We start from the raw sequence: 15,182 nt of genomic DNA, 5'->3' as shown, positions 1-15,182 counted from the left end.
GAACTCCAGTCCCCAGTGGCCAAACATTATTGAAAATATGCATCTCATGTTTCTTCCCTAGAACATATGGTGCAGAGCCAAAGGCTAGGTTGAGACGGAGTTACATTCTTGCATAAATAATTTTTGCAGCTTTAATGGGTACCAGAGAAATATTTTCCTTCTGTCATACTGAAACACTCTGGTTTCCCAAGCCTCCCCATCTTTTAGAGAGATTGCTTTCATTAGCCTAGGAACATGACGGTGGATCTGGGTGCTACAAAGGCAAGTGGCTACCATACATGATTGATTCCCTCAATGTGCCTCTACCTCAAAGTCAGCAAGCAGTCGGAAGGTGGTGGTAGAGGGGAGTGACATGGTTCTTCTGCCAGTTATCTCTGGCTCTGGGTGAGTCGTGGGTGATCTCTGCATCAAGCGAGGACTTTGAATAATGTGTCTGGCAGTGTAGCTAGATGAGTTGCGTCACTTTACTGAAGTTTTCCCCCCGAGCAACTGCCTACCTGGATGGAATCTGAGCTCAGAAAAATAGATTACAGACAAGTGCTCCATTCTTTCCCTCCTGTTGCAGGCCTGCCACCAAAGGAAATATGCATATCTCACATCTCTCCAACCACAGTAGTTTCCATTTTAGCATAGACGTTGAGGATGAGAAATGAGAAGGAACATACTGTTACTTCGGGCTTTTTCTTGTAAAGTAGCACAATTGATAACGGTTTCACCCATGGATTTCTGTCTCTTTCCAGTAGTCAAGCTGAAAGTCACTTCTATAATTCACTCATTTATATTTGTGAACTCACTGTAGTGTCTTGATTTTTGAGCTAGTCTTACGTAGTCCAGTGAAATAAAGCAGTAATTAATAGCCATTTGATGGGAGATTATTATGCTAACCAGCCTAATTACAGGAGTGTGTCCTCTGAGTCCCAGAAGGGATGAATCACTCTACTGAAATCACAATATTAGATCAGAGACTGTTTTTATGAGGCAGTAAATAGATCAGGTCCAGTCTAACAGACACTTGGGAGAGTGTGTGAATATTTGTTTGGATCACACACGGAGATTGTACCTACCGTACCCAAATCTGGTATTAAATACATGTTCATATTTAACACAGAAACTCTGGTTCCAGCTTTGTGTTTTGAGGGTTTTAAAAATTTTGTTCCAAAATCTGTCTACATCCTCAGAAATGCATTGTTGTCACATGGCTTTGATGGCTGTGGTTTAACTATTAAGTAAATAATAATAATAAACTTACTCCTTGAATACAGTATATATTGTACATCTTAATTGTTCTCAACAAAAATATATTTATTAAGGTAAAAAAAAGTTAAATAAATGTAATTAATTATTAATTCCTATGAAATAAAAAGTCATGTCAAATCACTAGGTAATTCATTCTTTTAACAAGTTTTTTTTCTTCATGGTATCAGGACATTTTAAATGAAATTAATCTGAAATAAAATCAAGTAGAAATGTAAACTTAAAATGCATAAATGAAAATTAGAAATGTTGCAAATAACTTAAGTAAAATAAGTTGTATTAAAATTACTAAAACTTCATACACATATATATATATATATATATATATATATATATATATATATATGTATATATATGTATATATATGTATATATATATATATATATATATATATGTATATATATATATGAAATCAGATGTATATATATATATATATGTGTGTATATATATATATATATATATTATATATATATATATATATATATATATATATAGCATCACATCAGTGACCCAAATTTCAAATTGTAATAATTTGCATGTCTCTCTTTCAGACCCCAAGACCGTTGAACATTATCAAGCAAAACAACGGCGAGCAGATCATCCGTCGCCGGACACGCAAGCGCCTGAATCCTGACCCCCTACCATCTGAGCAGGTGGGGTCTAAGCAGCAGCGCGTCAACAGCGAGGAGCGTCTCAACGGCAGCCCCTTAGAGAGGAGGACTGAGGAAGCAGGATCTGATGGGTCTTTATCACGAGCCGAGGCCCAAGCGCAGTTGAGTAAATACGAGGCTTATGGTCCCTCAGGACCCAAAAGTCACCCTAGCCCCCGTTCCACCCACGCGTTCCTCGTCAATCAGACGCTGGAGATCCACAAGCGCATGCCACCCCTGCATATGCACAAGAGCCCTGCGGACAGTGGGGCCGAGGGCAACGGGCACAGCGCAGGACCCCAGGGAGGAGATGGCAAGGGTGGTTCTGAACGGGGCAGCCCTATTGAGAAGTACATGCGTCCGTCGAAGCAGGCCAGCTACTCCCCTCCTGGAAGCCCTATCGAAAAGTACCAGTACCCGTTCTTCAGCCTACCCTTTCTCCACAACGACCTGCAAAACGAAGCAGACTGGTTGCGCTTCTGGACTAAGAGCAAGATTTCTGTGCCGGGCAACCCGGGCCACTACCTGAGCCCTGTGGCTGGCCTTCCCAATCCGTGCCAAAGCTTTGTGCCTTACCCTACCTTCAGCTTACCGCCTCATTTCCCCCCACCAACCCCTTCTGGACCCGAAAACGACACGCCTCTCGACCTGGCCATGAAACATTCCAAACCCAGTCCTACGCCGAACGGGACCCTCGTCACCAAGGAGAAATGGATGTCACCCGCTTCTGAAAGGGAACGGGAGACGGAATGCTCGGAAGAACCCGAAGAGGAGCGCTCTACTTCGCAAGTCGCCCAACCGGAGAAGGTTGATCAGGCCACGCAAGATGACATCTCGAGCAAATGCGCCCACTGTGGCATTGTCTTCCTGGACGAGGTCATGTACGCCTTGCACATGAGTTGCCATGGTGACGGCGGGCCCTTCCAGTGCAGTATCTGCCTGCACCCTTGCGCCGATAAGTACGATTTCACAACACACATCCAGAGAGGCCTCCACCGGGCCGCCCCTGAGGCAAACGCCAACCCCTCTAACCAATGAGCTTTACAAACCTGCAGTCCGAGCACAACTAGAGCAGCGAGGAAAGCGAGCGCTTGTACGAATGAATGCATTGAACTTTTTTTTGCTTGAAATATGCCAAGATGGATCATGGTGCCTAAGCAGCCAATGCAAGAAACTTCAGTCAGCATAGCATTTCTGTGGGAGCTCACACACACGTATACTTTTAATGAACAAAAACTGCTTTTTGAAGACATCGGTACATGTAGCTCCTCAATCTAGATATATTTTCGTTAGTCCAGATATGTAATTTTCGACAACGCAGTTCAGCAGGCAAGGTACATCTACTCCAATTTAATGCTTCGTTTCTCGTCGTCGTGTGTATTCGCAGATTTATGGAAAGTTCTCTTACCTGGTTCTGATAAAAATGAGGATGTGTTTCTGCATGTGTGGCTCAGTGTAGGAAAATGTGGCAGTCGTCTGTCACTATGGCAACAGCATAAATGACTGCTGTCCTCAAACAAACATCCAGCATCCTCAGGGAATGTGTATGGCTGAATAGACAACATTAGTTTATATTCTGTCTCCAGTTAACATTATACTAAATGTCTTATGGTTTTCTGTTTGTTCTTGTCTTTTTTTGTGTGTTGAAGTTATAGGGTTAGGTAACTCAAGTCACAGAATTCCATCATAACTTTTAAGCTGCTGCCTTAGTTGCTGGGATGCAATTCTCTACTCTAGAAATTCGGGAAGGAATAAAAAAAAATATTTTTTTCTAGGTTGTTAATAGTAAAATCATATTATCAGTGCCTGATATATTGTACAAAGTATTTTCTACATGAGATGTTGATATGCAACATTGAACTCGCATCTGAATAAGGGCCTTGAGTTTGGCTCTGACAAACGTTTACATTTGCAAATGTAGCAAACGTCATAATGAAGCGTCGTAATGAAGAACACCTTTCATGAAAACAGTAAGACAATTCAATTTCCTTTCCTCCAAAGGTGGAATATTAAACAAAAGTACTATGTTTTTTCATTTTGGCCACAAAAGGGCACTATTCATTCCAAGCGTTGTCATTTTCTGTTGCCTCTTCTTACCATGTACTTGTGCTTTGTAGTTGATGAAGAAGCTTGTATTGGACTGAAGTCTTCCTGTATTTTTCTCCTGCTCTTCTGATACCGAACATTCAAGGGAAACTGATGAGTCTCTGCTTTATTTGGTCATTTTATGGGAGCCAGTTCTCTAATATAAAAATAAGAACTTTCTGCCAGTCTAAATTAATTCTGTTCCACCTTTAATTCTAAAGAGCAGTTGAAAACACCTTTGACTTTTGTTTTTTAACAATTTTATTCAGTATACTGTTGATGAAACTTAATAACTGCAGGTGTTTCTGGTGCCTTTCGATGGCAGTTGTCTCAAAGAGGCATAACATTGTTATTTATATTGTTGTTTCACCCAGCTGTACTTTGGTTTTTATGCTCCTTTTGCAACTTTTATCATGTGGAGTGGACAACTGTCTACCTGAGCGACTGAAAAACATGTTTTTAAGTAATAATGAGCTCAGAAATGATCCAAACATACTTTATCAAGTCAAGCGCTTGATAGATTTTAAAGCTGTTCACGCATCTTCACAGTTTTCCATTTTATTTGAATAGGAAAAGCAAACATATTTGAACCTCCCAGATTCTGTTTTTGTTTGCTAGCAACTTTGAGATGTCTTTTATTTTTTTTTTATTTTATTTTTTTTGAGATGTTGTTGTTGTGCTCCCATGTGTACTTCTCCACACTTGCTCCTTTTCTTGGTCACAGGTTCAGTGAGTTGGGTCTAGTCTGACTTCATACAGACATTATTTATATGAACTGGGGGAAAGGGGGAGAGCTTGAGACTCAAAATATCTAATTTGTGCTCTCTCTCTCTTTCTCAAAAACTAGCCTTACAACGCTGCTTAACTGCAAATGCCTCTTACAATAACTGAAATCATTATAGACCGTCGCTTTTCAACAAACCATTTATACAGTTGGGTATTAAATAACATAAGATTCTTTCTTTTTATTTTTGTCTAAATTTTCATTTTAATTTGAAAATGTTAATGCTTGCACTTCAGTTACTCTATTGCAAAAGAAGACAGATGATGTGTTATTAGCATGCTAAGTACAGGTACTGCATTATAATAAATGAAAGAGATCTTGCGTATGTTTGAAGGTCTTAGCAATATTGAAACACAAGGAGTATTTGATGGAGCCTGGAAGCTTGTTTGGTCAAGGCAAAGGGCATAAATATGTAAATGTTTTAACCATTATTCTTAGAATGTTATTGTTTTTACACTTGCTGCATTTAAAGTGCATAGATGATGAGTTTAGGATTTTCTTTTTTCTTTTTTTTTCATCTGCCACCTTAACTTTTATTATTATTATTTTCTTTTTTGTGTGGTAGGTTTTTACATGCAAAAAGAATCAATAAAGATGGCAAAGATGTCTGTTACATCTAAACTTGAATAATAATGATGACGATGATAATAATAATAATAATGATAATAAAATAAAACATTTTAGCAAATTTTCTGTGTACTTTATTGTGTCATGTTTGTTTGTTTTTTTTTTCTTGTAATTTAAGATTCATTGATTTTATTATACTACAATTTGAACTGCATTTGATGTAGGAAAAATTTAAAAACAACAATATTGTGAAATATTATTACAATATAAAATAGCTGTTTTCTATTTTAATGTATTTGAAGATGCAATTCATTCCTGTGATGGAAAAGCTGAATTTTCTGCAGCCATTACTCCAGTGTCACTGATAATATATGTATCACAAGTGAGATATACATGAATGTTTTCTATTTCAATTACATTAACATTTTCATTATTTTCCCCCCGTTATTTCAATCCAGTGGCCAGCAGTCCAGCTCTACCCATGGTCTATTGATTATTCTGTTCAATCTGGAGAGCTAGATCTAACCTTTTGACGGTTGATGAACTTGAGTCGCAGGATTGTAGTATCCCTGTGCTTGCTGTGTCACATGACATACAATCCAAATAAAACCTCTGACCTCTCGCAGTGCTGTATGGAACTCCTATTGATCGCCATCCAATTGTTTTTTTCTCTTGTCCTACAAGACTGGGCAGGGCAGGATGTCAGTTTAAAGTACTGAAGAAAACACATTTGTAGCTGCATAACTTAATTTGCATTTTTTTTTTTTTTTTTCAAATATTTAAAGATAAGGGTGGCAATTTGATTTTGATCTCTCTCAGTAAGAATTTCAGCTTCTTCTTCATTCAAAGAATTTATAAAACTTTTCCACATGAGGTAGTCGAAAAGGCCATCTGACATGAACAGTGACTTCTCTTTTGATTTTGCTTTTTCGGTGCAAGTTGATTCTATTTCAAAACACTCCTTTGAGATAAAAGTGAGGATGAATGCTATCCACAATGGCCATAACCCTTTTTCTCTTACAGTGACAGCTACAAATGGAAGTCTTCATAGCTTCAGTTTTTCCTTGCTCTTTCTTATTTTTGTCCCACTAACTGTCCTTACTCACCTTCAAAGTCAAAGGCCAACCAAACCTTGAGGAAAGGTCCCTGACCTCCGTGTGCTTGGCCAGGGGATGTTGAAGAGACAGGACAGAGTGAATCTTTGAAAGCAACCCTCACAGGACTCTTCTGGACATGTAGCTGGTCAGCTCTGCTCACTGTGGGATACTGGCTGAGTAACTGTCACTCACATGGAGGTACGTGCTTCATAGTCTGGGGTTTTATGGCAGAAAGGCTTTGATGCCAGAGAGGTTGTCTGGTTTCTGGACTCTTGGAGTTACATACTTTATTCTATAAAACTCTGCTGAAGAATCCTGCAAAGACATTTAGGAAGAGACTTAAGAATGTGCAGTTTGAGAAAACCACAAATTTACAGGTAATATACAACTCTATTTCCTCGAGCTTCATTTATATATATATGTATATATATATATATATATATATATATATATATATATATATGTATATATATGTATATATATGTATGTATATATATGTATGTATATATATGTATGTATATATATGTATGTGTATATATATGTATGTATGTATATGTATGTATGTATGTATATATATATTTGTGTTTAATTGACCTGTTTCCCTTATTGAGCTAAATATGTATGTATGTATATGTATGTATGTATATATATGTATGTATATATATATATGTATATATATATATATATGTATATATATATATATATATGTATATATATATATATATGTGTATATATATATATATGTGTATATATATATATATGTATATATATATATATATATATATATATATATATATATATATATATATATATATATATATATGTATATATATATATATATATGTATATATATATATATATATGTATATATATATATATATATGTATATATATATATATATATATATATATATATATATATATATATGTATATATATATATATATATATATATATACACAGTGTAAATTGATGGGCATAAAATACCATACCTTAAACAGAAAACTAATGAGTACAGTAATTTTCCCTCTGCACTTTAGAAACAGTGGGCTTCCACACAGACATACGGTACATTGGGTATCAACCTATACAGTGTTGCCAGGTATTCACAACAAAAGCCATCTAATTGCTACTCAAAACTAGTCCAATTGCATTTTGAGGGGGTTCCCCTGGTAATATTTGCATTCCAGATGAAAAACAACCTGCAGAAACAGTGTTAAAGTAGCCCAATTCTGCGTGAAAACCGGACTTACTTGGCAACACTGCTCCTCCCATATGAGATTGAGAAGAGTTTCTTTAAAAGCGGGAAAGGTGTGGCCTCAACATTAAAGGGGAATGACTCAACATAATGCCAGCTGGGGTCACTCATAATTCATTAGCCTACATGAATAATAAAGAGTTAATTTTGCAGAAAAACATAAGTGGACCAGTTTTGAGCTGTATTGTTTGTTTACGTTGCTAAGGATGTTGAAGTGATGCAAAGACCATTGCGTGAAGCGGTCATAGATTTATCTTGAATAAAACAGCTATTGACCAATCAGAGTCAAGGTCTTGAACTAACCATTTTATTTTAATATGTATTATTCTTTAAGGAGAAAATAAACTTATTTATACAACTTTACTGATGGTGCAAGCAGGAGTCAAAGTTAGCTGAGGCCAGTAGCAGATGATCTGAAAGTGAGAATATCACAATCAGAATTTAATCTTGGCTGACAGCACAAAGATCAGACAGTATCGTTCATCTCTGCTTGCTATTGTTGTCCAGCATGTGTGGTCAAGTACTCAGACTGTGCCTTGGGCATGTGTATCTTTGTGTAGATAACAGTTCTGGACAAATCAATTGATAGTCAAACCGATTTCTATTCCCAATTAAGCGATTAAACCAACCTCAGTCCTCATTACCTTTCCAACATACAGTACATTCTAGCTGCCGATTGGCTACGAGCTTTATACCTTCTCCATATATTTCACATATTCACTTCTTAACCAACTAATAGAAAAAGCAAGACATGATTTGAAGCCTTGATTTGATTGTATGGCACCCAAGGCCAATGATGTTTTTTTCCACTCCCTTGCTTAGTTTTCATCAGAGCCGTGCCCTTGGTGAGCAGTTCGATTATCTATCAGCCAAAACAGGTCGCTTTGCATGTAAACAATATTCCATCAAAGATGGAGGAAGTCCTTGAATATCAAACATCTTGATCCTATATGCTTCTCCTCAGGTCATCTGGGGTTGGAGATGGAGCTGGTTTGGACATATATATATTCTTACTATATACCTGTTTATTATATATATATTAAACCTTTTTTTTTAAAGTTTGTTTTAATGTCCACTACTTGCAGTACCAATTTCAATGTTAACTTCAGGCCAAAAATATTAATTAAAAAGAACTTTTCCTGGGCAAAATGTTAAAGATTGGTCTGCAGCCATGTGGCACATTTTGACACTAAAACTGTAATAAGTTCTGGTTGTGGGCAATTATCCCACTCAAAGCTTATTCAAAACACCAATTAAGAAATAAATATTGTCGTAAGCCAACAACATCGCAACTAATATTATTCTTCTCTTTATTTTTGCTTCTTACTTCTGTCCTCTTCCTAACTCAGTCAGTGCATACCTATCAATTAGCAGGACGGTGAGGACATTGCCCCTTTCACCGATAAGAAGAAATAACTTTGAGATCCGTGCAAGTGAAGATATTCCTATCTTCTGCCTTTTTATAATTTAAATCACAATGAACATTTGTACACAGTGGGCTTTATCATAACAGGATGATTATGTACGCTGTGCACAGGCCTTTATCTTGGTGAAACACGGCTCCTCGACTGACCTTTGTCCGGCTGCGCAGGCGTTCTAAAGTGCCATTGCTCATTGATACACAATGCACCTTGTTCAGTGCCCTTCAGGTTTTTTTTTTTTTCAGCTGTACTTATTCCATCAACGTTCTTCGCAGAGGACTAGCTAATTTGACTCAGGCCGTATTCATCACCAGGCAGGTCTGGAGAAGCAGAACGCTGTGGAATGAACGACAATTAGTTTTGTTAATATATTGGAAGATTGTTATTACAAACTTGGCCAGAGCTGCTGCCTTGGCCTAAAACACCTCCATTACAATTTTATTTTTTTCAATTCAATTGATTTGTATTGCACTTTTAACAATGCATATTGTTCCAAAGCGGCCTTGCATCCCCAGTTAACAAGCTAAAGGTGACTGTGGCAAGGACAGACTTTCTAAAATGTAAACTTTAGAAAAGTAGATTAGGATGAAATGCTCCAGTGGCACATTTTCAAACAAATTCATACATGTATGCATATTCACAGATGCATGGGTTAATTTGACCATATCCAACTGCACTGTTCAGGACTCAACATTATAAGTTTGTTTGTTTATTTATTTAGTTAAGTTGGCTTGAAATCCTATTTAAACAACTTCTTCTTCTTTCTTTCTTTCTTTCTTTCTTTCTTTCTTTCTTTCTTTTTCTTCTGAGACCAAATTGTAAAATGTATCTCCTCCTAGACTTTTAAAGCTACAACCACCAAACTTGGGTCAGACCTTAACTGATCCGGCTCACGTTTTTCGTAAACCAGACTATCAAAACCACCAAAAATCCCATAGACTTTCATTGAGGGGGTGAAAACTTTATACAATAAGACTTATGGTGTATTTAAGCTGTCTGCTGCCATAGCAAAGCTTAAAAACTCCCTACTGAAAATACAGCTAAAACCAGCCTAAGGTGATTGGTTGCTTTGGGTTGTCTCCCAAGCTGGTTTTAAAGTGGTTTTGGGCACCGTTTTAGCAGGTCACGCTGGTCTTAGCTGTTTTTCAGCGTTTTTTTTTTCTTTTTTTTTTTTTTTACTGAATCAACTTGTTTTAAGCTGATTTAAGCTTGATTAGCATAGAAACATGCTAACAACATGCTAGTAACTTGCTAATTAGGCCAGAAACCTGCTAGCAACATCCTAGTAACTTGTTAAACATGCTAGCACCATGCTAATCTTTTGGTAATCATGCTGGAAACATGCTAGCAAACAAGCTAGTTACTTGCTAATCATGCTAATGACATGCTAGTCACTTAGTAGTCATGCTAGCAACATGTTAGTTAATTGTTTTTAATGATTGTTGCATGTTATTCACTTAGTAGTCATGCTAGCAACATGCTAGTCACTTGCTAATCATGCTAACAACATGCTAATGACATGCTAGTCATGTGCTAATAATGTTAGCAACATGCTAGAAACTTGATAACAACATGCTAGTGACTTGTTAGCAACATGCTAGAAACTTGCTAATGACATGCTAGTGACTTGCTAGTCATGCTAGCAAAATGCTAGTCACTTGTTAATCATGCTAGGAACATGCTAGTCACTTGCTAATCATGCTAGGAACATGCTAGTCACTGGCTAATCATGTGGAAACATGCTAGTGACATGCTAGTAACTTGCTAATCATGCTAATGACATGCTAGTTACTTTGTTAATCATGCTAACAACATGCTAGTCACTTGCTAGTAATGATAGCAACATGCTAGTCACTTGCTAATCATGCTAGCGACATGCTAGTAATTTGCTAATCATGCTAATGACATGCTAATCAGTTGCATCAGTAATATTAAAACCATCAAACAGTTTGCAAAGATTAGAAAATTAATGTACAAGTTTAATGAATGTAAAATTTGAAATGGCAACACAGTACACATTAAATATTGTGATCATAATGGTTTCTAATAAAATAGGAACCCACGTGCATTGGATGACACTCCATGATGGCAGATGGGGCACAGGTGTGGGGTTGATGGTAGCCCAGGGGTGGATCCAGGCATGACGGGAGCTAGTGAACCTTGAGATGGGTGTCTTACTGTGTGAGTAGAGAACAGAAATGAAAAAACTGTAGTGTTTAGAGCAGCAAACAGAAACAGACGAATTAATAATATTCAACAGTGGATCAGAAATGACAGGAACCATCTCTTTTAAACATATACAAACAGAAGATTTGGAAGCTATTTTAAGCTGTTGAAGCACCTGAAGAGTCATCTGAGATACGGAGATGGTTGTTTGCATAATTCAGATAATGTTCTCTTTCAGCATTGCTGCTGTGCTATAATAGAATACCAGGTTTCATTAATGTCTGGTTTCTGGTTAATCCATGCTTAACAAATGCATGTGTATTATCTGGTTGTTTCCGCTGAAAAATGTTGCTATTTGCACTGCTGGAAACACTGGAAACCAAGCTGGTTTTTCATTATAAATGTGGCTGTCCATGATGCCTTTTTTTTCTAGGGTAGGAGAAAAGTGCTCGGTCACTGCCAGACATCTCAGATGTTTGGAATAACTGTTGTACCATTATAACATTGAGGGGCGGAGTTGTACAGTTACTTGTTTACCTTGTGATAAAATAGCCATCAACATCAATTAATCATGACAGAACTAAATCTTATTCATTGTTGTGACAATAACTGGATCAGTGACATTATAAATGATTCCAGTAGGATGTTTATAAATGTTAAAGTATAATTTTCATATGTGAATACTGAGTTCTCCAACAATCAGTATACTCTGAACAATTCATCAGAATCTCTAATTTAAAAATATACATTTTTATAAAGTCTAAGTCCACCTAACTTTTTTAAACTTTCTTTTGACTATGTGAGACTTCCGATTCATTAGCTAAATTAAGATCATCATGATTAAGTTCAATGTCAGTATTTTTTCCCCTGCTTGTAACAATTTTGCAGAATCTTAAATCTTTAATTAGGACAAACAGGACAGCTGAAACAAGTTATAGGCCATGCATGAAAATCATTATAATGCAGCACAAAGAAACATGTAGTGCCTGAGATTCATAAATTTTAACTAATTTCTTAAAATGAGTAGTGGAAATAATTCTCCAGCGCTTGTTACATCACTGTGAATTGGATAAGCACAAAGGGAAAACACTAAGAATGTATCATGTCGCTGATCATTTATTTTTAATCTGCACTGTTTTGACTAAAATTATTATGCCATGAGAACAGCACACCACTTTAAAAATAGCGCTAAATGCAATTAGCATGCTGCGATTGTGCCCCCGGCACCATTCTCCATTTTTGACACAGGTTTATCAAAGTGTGCAATTAAGCATTAGATAACTCTGTGACACTGGGTCACTGGATGTCTTTCTTCTTCATCCTTTCATATGTTATGTAATTAGCACCTCATTAGCGATGAAAATCGGCCCGTTTCAGGTTGGGGTGTCTGACGGCCATATCCCCAGGTTGTCTTGTGATATGGAGGAAGGAGAATCTGAGGATGTCATGAGTCACCAGCGGCCACATCGTCCCCAGAGACCGAGACATCTGAACATGTTGGAGCAGCCACACCGCTGCCACATTAATGATTTATGAGTGACCTGGCTTGGCCTGAACTCCCAGACACTGAATGACAGGCGTCAGACAGCTAAGCTGGAGTTTGCACACTAGACAGAAGAGGACTGGGAAAGGTAACCAGCTTCGAATTCATGTACACTTAGATTTGTTTTTCTTCTTCTCCAAAAAAAAAAAAAAAAAACTAAGAAACAATTTCTACCTGCTCTAGCTTACTAAACCAGTTCATGTCAAGAACACATGGTCAACACATTAAACGACAGACCAGCAGGAGGCACGATGCACTGTAGAAACAGTATTTTATTTTTTTAAATAAACTTGCTTGATTAAATATAAATAAATATGATTGGATAAAATAAGCCAGCAAGTTATAAAACCACAGCCAAATGGATCTATTAAGAGGAAAATCAACTCGTTTTCTTTAATGGCTGTACATAATGCCAGCTGTTGAGAAAAACTAATTTTAATGGTGTTGTGGAACAATTTTCTTGGAGGGATCGCAAGGTGAGACAACACCAACTCTTTTCGTTTTAATTAGCTAAATGTTTGTGATACTGTTTATGCTGTTACGTATAACATGTGCTCTTGTGGGAGGTGTCCATTGCCAGTTTGTAGCTGTGATAGGCCTAAATAATACAGTGTGTTGTGTTCAGTTTGTTGGATCGCCCATTTGTGTCATTAAATCCTGTATGATACAGGTGTAAACAATGTTGTGGATACTGTGGTTTGGGTTATTTTTTATTTTGAATAAGTTGAAAAATAGATTCAACCAAACGGACATTGCAAGAGTGACAGTAAACGGGGGTTCACACGTGCATTGACAAATTGAACGGAAATTGTTTATCTGTATCCGCTTACTTCTCTACTGGGCCTGTCCCATTTACCCACACTTGTGCTCTTAAGTGGCCAAGACAGCAAATGTGGGTATTAGGAGTCGGGACAGGACCAAATGATGACAATACTCCTAAATTAGTGTAATGTCCAAATACACAGTAATTAAATAACCTAGTTATTTAATCTAGTACAACCTAGTTTTGTTGTATCGCAATAGCCCACTGACTTTCAGTGTAGACACGTGAGGTAGTGTTCTCAGAGCATTGTGATGTCATAGTCAGTCCTTGCATGAAATACATTTTTTGTGTGTGTGTTACCCTGCAAAACATTCTTTCAGTATATATATATATATATATATATATATCGCTTTGCTACTGACTGCAGTAATTTTGTGGAAGGTCATCATGAGAAGAAAAAACAATTGATACTTTTTTGAAGGAGAAGTCTACTCATTCTCAAGCAGTATTTTTCTTTCCTTTCTTTTTATTTATTTATTTGTTTGTTTCTTTTTGAGTACTGTTATTTATAAAGCTCTCAGAAAGGTAATAAGCTCTTTGACCTCAGAGATGAAGGAGCCGGTCCGGATGAGATGATGACCCGTTTATCTGGGATTCCAGAGGCCATGAGCGAACCAGTGAAAAACGACTGGTAAGCGCTAGTGACACTGCACAGTATATAGATTTGACATTTGTGAGCTGAGCTAATAAATAGTGCACTGACAATGTCAGGGTCTAGTTGTAAAAGGAGACACTGTCCCTGATACATTTATCTAAAAGTGGTGACTCTAATTTACAGTGCTATTTTTCATTCTTTCAAAGGACGTGATTTAACAATGCAGCCAAACCTTTTTAGCAGCAAATGCCTATTTATCATGTAATTAAGCTATTAAGTGACATATTTTCAGTAATGGGTCTGCTTGCAAACAAGGACTTAATTTCCTGTAGCAGATTTTGTCATGGCAGCCCTTCCCCTAATTGTTCCCTGTAAAGCGTAACTGGTATGTCACACAAAATGTGATGACAATAAATTCAGGTGGGCTGAAAGAAGACAGTAGTCCAGCTTGATTGCACATGCAGCTTGTTAAAATTTGCCCCATCTAGCTTATTATAAAGCTTATAAAATCATACTATCCAGTTTATATGCTGCACTTGGAGCACAGGTTTGAATTGTCATTTTGAACTGCAGTATAAGTGTCTTATGCTCATCAAAGTTGCATTTATTTGATCAAAAATACAGAAAAAAATATTCAGTAATATTTTTAAATATTATTGCAATTCAAAATAATGGTTTACTATTTTAATATACTTCAAAAAAATATATATTACTGTGATCAGTCAAGCCTTTGCTGGGCCCAGGGCTAACGCAGCTGCGGTTGCCACTTGGTGCCCATGTAAAATCTGTCTCTTGAAGCAAAACCACCAGAGAACCACTTCATTACAACTTAACTGAAAGCAGTTCCAGATTTCCGCACATTTTTCTTGTCCTGTTACATCAGCAATAGTTGCATTTACTCTAGAGAAACAACAAGAAACATAAAGCAAGCAGAAGCAAAA

General features: G+C 36.9%; 1 protein-coding gene across 6 annotated transcripts in view; it reads left to right on the top strand.

Annotated features, from left to right (window-relative positions):
* The window catches only part of trps1 (trichorhinophalangeal syndrome I), a 113,326-nt gene extending 107,865 nt beyond the window's left edge, over positions 1-5,461 (top strand). For all 6 annotated transcript variants that reach the window (XM_042745387.1, XM_042745392.1, XM_042745391.1 and 3 more), the window contains one exon: positions 1,806-5,461. In XM_042745387.1, coding sequence (XP_042601321.1) covers positions 1,806-2,942 — 1,137 coding nt within the window. In that variant the 3' untranslated portion in view covers positions 2,943-5,461. The remainder of the gene's footprint in view (positions 1-1,805) is intronic.
* The last annotated feature ends 9,721 nt before the right edge of the window (positions 5,462-15,182 follow it).

Source organism: Cyprinus carpio, chromosome B19 (assembly GCF_018340385.1).
Source record: "Cyprinus carpio isolate SPL01 chromosome B19, ASM1834038v1, whole genome shotgun sequence".
NCBI classification, from domain to species: domain Eukaryota; kingdom Metazoa; phylum Chordata; class Actinopteri; order Cypriniformes; family Cyprinidae; genus Cyprinus; species Cyprinus carpio.
This window is presented reverse-complemented; position numbering and strand designations above follow the sequence as displayed.